Source organism: Wyeomyia smithii, chromosome 3, assembly GCF_029784165.1.
Source record: "Wyeomyia smithii strain HCP4-BCI-WySm-NY-G18 chromosome 3, ASM2978416v1, whole genome shotgun sequence".
NCBI lineage: Eukaryota > Metazoa > Arthropoda > Insecta > Diptera > Culicidae > Wyeomyia > Wyeomyia smithii.
The window spans coordinates 98,228,418-98,234,417 of record NC_073696.1 but is presented as its reverse complement, the minus strand read 5'-3'; the positions used below and the strand labels follow the sequence as shown (position 1 = coordinate 98,234,417).

The 6,000-nt window shown below is 40.4% G+C and overlaps 1 protein-coding gene across 6 annotated transcripts in view; it reads right to left on the bottom strand.

Annotated features, from left to right (window-relative positions):
* Positions 1–2,760: 2,760 nt before the first annotated feature.
* LOC129726929 (aquaporin AQPAe.a) overlaps positions 2,761–6,000 on the bottom strand; it is a 115,343-nt gene continuing 112,103 nt past the window's right edge. For 5 of the 6 annotated variants that reach the window (XM_055684201.1, XM_055684200.1, XM_055684199.1 and 2 more), the window contains 3 exons: positions 4,692–4,901; positions 4,552–4,632; positions 2,761–4,445 (listed from right to left, as the gene is read on the bottom strand). In XM_055684201.1, coding sequence (XP_055540176.1) covers positions 4,338–4,445; positions 4,552–4,632; positions 4,692–4,901 — 399 coding nt within the window. In that variant the 3' untranslated portion in view covers positions 2,761–4,337. The remainder of the gene's footprint in view (positions 4,446–4,551; positions 4,633–4,691; positions 4,902–6,000) is intronic. The other variant, XM_055684198.1, reaches the window with a different exon arrangement.

The following is a 6,000-nucleotide window of genomic DNA, read 5'->3' as shown; positions in this document are numbered from 1 at the left end:
AGCCGGTGAGATATCGGACTCTTTCGTGACGTTAGATGGTTTGAAGCAGGGTGACGGGCTGTCGAACTTATTGTTCAACATCGCATTGGAAGGTGCTATACGGAGGGCTGGTGTGCAGAGAAGCGGCACCATCATTACGAAGTCGCACATGCTTCTCGGTTTTGCGGACGATATCGACATCATTGGTATCAAACGGGGAGCTGTGGAAGAGGCCTTCGGACCTCTCAGGAGGGAAGCTGCGAGATTAGGGCTTTTCATAAACTCTGCCAAAACGAAATATGTGGTGGCTGGCAGAGCGCGTGGTAGTCCGTCGGAGGTTGGTGCTGCGGTGGTGCTAGATGGGGAAACATTTGAAGTAGTCGACGAATTTATTTACCTGGGAACATTAGTGACATGTGACAACGAGGCTAGCCGTGAGATAAAGAGGCGGATAGCAGCCGCAAACAGGGCCTTTTACGGATTACGTAACCAGCTAAGGTCCCGCAGTCTACAAATCCGTACAAAACTTGCACTCTATGAAACACTGATTCTTCCGGTGGCTCTCTACGGCCATGAATCATGGACGCTGACAGAGGCTGATCGGCGAGCTCTTGGTGTTTTTGAGCGTAGGATTTTGCGTTCAATCCCTGGCGGCGAACTAGAAAATGGTGTTTGGCGCAGACGCATGAACCATGAAGTGTACCAGGCATACAAATCGGCGGATATAGTCATGCGGATAAAACACGGCAGGCTTCAGTGGGCTGGGCATGTAGCGAGAATGCAGGATGAGCGTCGAGCGAAGGCTATATTTAGCAGGAATCCCGATAGAGGTCGTCGACTTCGGGGTAGACCCCGCACTCGTTGGATGTGTGCTGTCGACGAGGATGCACGCGAAATAGTAGTTAGGGGCGATTGGAGGATAGCAGCCCAAGACCAAGGGACATGGCGACGTATTCTTGATTCGGCACTGGATCGACAATCGGTCTGTCGCCTTAAAAGTAAAGTAAAGTAAGTAAGGTAGAATCTACAACGTGTTTCAGAGGTTACTTCTGATGGAAATCTGGCTAACGCCGGTACACTGGTAGTGTTGGCAGAAAAAATGATTTGCAACATAAATTTGTATGCCGAAATTTATGTGGCAAATCATTTTTTCTGCCAACACTGCCAGTGTACCGGCGTTAGTCCGATTTCCATCAGAAGTAACCTCTGAAACACGTTGTCAACTTTGAACAGCTCTAGGTTTTTTTGGGATAGTTTTTTTTGTTTTTTTTTTGACTTTGAATTTTGTTTATTTTCGGTTAGCTTGTAGACATGTGACAACAATATGAGCCACGAAGAGAAACGACCCCTTTACGCTGAAATCTACAATACCTTTGCATGACTTCCTCCTGATAAAAATAAATCACTCTTAGCAATAAAACTGGCCAGATTTGGTATTTGGCAGACTCGCATAAAACTAGCGCTATATGAGATGCTGATCCTCCCGGTGGCCCTTCACGATCATGAAACATGGGCGTTGAAGGAAGCTGATTGAAGAATGCTCGGAGTTTTTAAGCGTAAAGTTCTGCGATCGATACTTGGCGCTAAATTGAAAGATGGAGTGTGGCGCAGGCGCATGAATCACCAGTTTTACCAGGTATACAAACATGCTGATATAGTAAAGGTAATACAGCATTGAAAGGTTCAGTTTGGCTGGACATGTAGCCAGAATGCCCAACGAGAGAGCCGCCAATACTATCTTCAGCAGAGAACCAGGAAGAGATCGTCGACTCCGTGGCAGTTCTTGCACTTGGTGTGCGTGTGCCGTTGAAGAAGGTGCACGATCTGCTGGTATACGAGGTGACTATAGGACGTCTGCCGAAGACTGAAGAAGCCGGACATCTCTAGTTCGTTCGACCCTAGACCCGTAAACGGTTCGTCGGCCAACAAAGTGAAGTGAAGTAAGCAATCATTGCATTCGAGTCGGTGGCTCTGCTAACAAGTCTGTTGGTAGTTTATATTAGTCTTACAGCCTTAGGGAGGGTACTAAATAGCTGCCCTCTCTAGACTTTGAAACGTTCGACTGACAAGTCGTCTTTTACGACTATGTTGTAATCTGTCTGTGTACATTGAACAGAAACTTACTTTGGATGATTGGCTTGGATACAGATTCAAACAGCATCTGTTGTAAATAATCTTTCATCTTCAAGACATGTAATTTAACGCGAGCGATAACAATAAAAATATCGCACGCTAGCCTGGGGGGCTAATGCGGACTCGATCAACTAGATTAGTTGAGAGAATTCGTTATCGATATTGTTTTCGGCACATTTTGCATGTTGTAGGATAAGTACAACGATACACCGTGCCCCAGTGCTGAGTCGAGAAAATTTCCAGCTCGAAAAGATCCTCGACCTGATCGGGAATCAAACCCGATAACACAACCGTGTGGGAGAGCTAGCCGACCGATATCGCTAACCACAGAACCACGGGGACCACGTTTAACGCGAGCGTTGCCTATTCCTAAATAGCCAAAGTAGATTCATCCCGCGGTGCACGTAAACTCGGACTCATGAATTTTTATTTTCTGTGATTTCACTAGAAACTGTAAACGCCAACGATTTTTACTGAATCGCGTTGCCTATTTGCAGATGTTATTGATTCTTTTAACTTGTGATTTACACAGACTATCTCAAAATGCATGCCATCATTTTTCCACAAAATCTCTGACATGTTATTGCGATACAAGTAATGGACAAGGATGTGATATTCATCACCAACTGTAGTCAGGTCTACCAATAATTTTGTTTACTTATTCATTTTAACATATTTTATTTAAATTATTAAAAAAAACGTGTGTAAATTCCAATGTATATAATACATACAAGAAGATACAAAAGGGATTTAATCGAACAATTTTTGCATAGTTCTCACCGCAGATTCTAGGAGCTAATTATTACAGCATGAGGCAAACAAGAACGGAAAAAAATATACTGAGACACGTGTTCCCATACCAGTTTGCATAAATAACAATAATTTTCTAATAACTCGTCGAGAATCTGGTGTGAAACGTGTGCTGTAACCGATGTAGACAGAGTCTTATTTTAGACTGGAATTTTTTAATTATCATGTGCGGCTCAATTACATCACTTCGATAACAATGCAAAAATTTTCAACGAAAATAGAATGTTGTAACAAATGGTTCGTTAGAATTTTAATTTTCAATAACATAACATAGAAATAGCTTACGTGGGGCGTTTGCTGATATCGGTAATAGTTTTTTGTTTTTTTTAGTTCGTTTTTCTTAAAAGGAAATCTCATGTTTTGTTTGCACCAAGCGGGAGGATAGTTTAGTTTAGCTAATGTAACAGACGTTAGTAGTAGTATAGGTAAAAATGAGGGTTAATTTTGTGTGAGTTATTAAATCTACTTTCTACCCAGTATACATCGATTAGCTAAACCGTGATCAACCGATTTTGTTTGGAACCCAGCACCCTGAGCTTATTAGCTAAAGTTTGTTGAAATTTAGTGTACGGGTGAATATTAGTTTCGAACAAGGGTCTATGTACAAGTGGTTTAATTTATATTTTATGGTTACAGGTTAAACGTAGCGTTATTTGGATCTGTACAGAAGAAGGTACAAAACAACAGATCTGTACGGTAAGAAAACTGAATTTCGAAACAGGAGGCAACCGTTTCAAGGAAAACTCACTACGATAGGTTAGTGAATGATTATTTACAATGGCCAAAAAATTGTTCCGAAGCGTGCTGAATTTGAAAAATTTTCATGTGATTTTTTAGAGTAATAATTTGAGTTCAAGGCACCAGACGTTATTACAGAGTTTTCGTTTTTTCCTTAAATTTGTACCATTATCAGTTTTCAAACATTAAGTGCACGAAAGCTTGTAGATGTGCAGTACTGGTAATACTAAATGTGAATATTTGTAAAATATATTTTTGCTCGAATTTGGCGTTTTAATTGAATCAACTTCAGGTGGAATTTGTTTTAGCACAGGTTCGTTGCTTTGCTTGCTGGCTGTCTTGCACATATGGCTTCGGCGTCCTTTTTTTGTCCAATTTGGTTTTCGTTAGAATACGCACACACACGAGTTGAATGGTAGCTGATGTAGATTTTGTTTAGTTATTTTTACATTAGATAACTTATGGTACTATCGATTACTACATATGTGGGAGATGGGCTAGCCCGCGACTATATGTACTGTACGTCGTTAGTCACTTGGCCTACTTTGTTAGTGTTCATCTAGAAATGAATGGGACAAGAAAAATCGGGAATAAAAGTTACAGGTTAGTGCATGTCGGATTTGGCTGGGCAGGAAAAAAATTGGTCATACGAAACAACGAGATTGAGATTTTGAGCTTTAAAAATCATAAGAACCGGATTCCTCGTCACCTTTTCTTACTTTGAAGAACAGACGGTAGATCGCACCGGCAATGATGCCCCCGACGATCGGACCGACCCAGTAAACCTGCAAAATATGAATGTTTTTAAATTGGAATTTTCCATGGAGAAGGAACATTTACGTGGCACTACTTTAGGGTATCAATATTTGGCAAAAACATTTCAAAACTCACCCACTGATCGACCCAATTGCCCATTACAACGGCAGGTCCGAAAGAACGCGCTGGGTTCATGCTCGCGCCGGTATATTTGATCTGTAAATATTTTGGTTTCGTTACATGTTCGTAGGGCCATCAATGGAATTTTGCCTTACCGCACTCAGATGGCCGGCCGTGATGGAGAGTCCGATTGCCAGCGGTGCGGATCCCTTGATATCGGAACGACGATTGTCACAGACGCCATGGACAACAAAAACCAAAATGAAGGTGATGAGAGCCTCAATCATCACTCCCTGGCCGGGAGTCAGTCGGGGGTCGATTCCGGTAACACCCAGTCCTCCAATGACATCGGAGGGAGTTGCGGCCTGTTGAGGAAAATTAAAAAAATCATTTAATGTGGTTTCCAGTATCAGAAGTCAACCTTATCTGCGTTACAATTCGGTTCACTACATCTAAGGACAAAATTATAAATAAATAAATCGTACGTCGCTAAAAATATCAAATAAAATTCGAACTTCAATGAAAATGCATGAATTATTAGGTAAACTGGTCATTTCCGTAGTATTTAGAATGTTTTTTATTTCGCAGATTTTTTTTTGCTAGAACTAGTGCGATTTGAATTGGGAGTTACTGCAGGCTGTTGTTACTGGCGCTCGAATATGGAACATTTTCAGCGAATTCAGTAAGATAAATACAAATTACTATCTCAGAATTTTGATGTTTTGGCATTTATACTCATAACCAGTAAAAAAAATTCAACTCCCTACGTTACCACCGACACTGTAAGAATATTTTCTTGTACTTTTATTATTGATCATTATATATTTTTATGTGGTGACTGTACAAATATACGAGGAAAGAAAATACTGCTTCTATAAATGAAAATTCATATTACCGTTACTAGTAATTATATTGAAGTTCGCGTTGATTTTTTCCAAAAAAATTAAACGCTGATTGAGTGAAAATGATGAAAATATTAGTCCATTAATTCATAATCACAAATCATAATATAATGAAACAGTTGGAATCACTGAAGCATACTGAGAACCTAACACCAAAATGGTTATTTACTAGTGCAATCAACACAGGAGACGTGTTAATTAGTGATAAAATAAATACCCATGCAAATGATTTAAACTTCTTAACGAGACGTTGACTTTGTGTATAAACATAAACAAGTTTTTTTGTTTTTTTTTTTTTTTCAACTAAAACCTTTCGCATTTGACTGATTACAGACCGCTCACATTGCAGCCTAATGAAGTGTCCTAATAGACACGCTATAGGCGATATAATAAATTTTCAAATTCAATTTCCTCTTTGCGGTTCGAGGTAGCGCAACCGCTCTCCTTACTTCCATTTCTGAAGTGAAGTTGACCACTGGATGATTGGTAAGGGAAGTAAAGGTCCGAGTAATTATAGTGTGTCATTCATCTTACGGTGTTCGCGTATCGATGCTGCTAATCC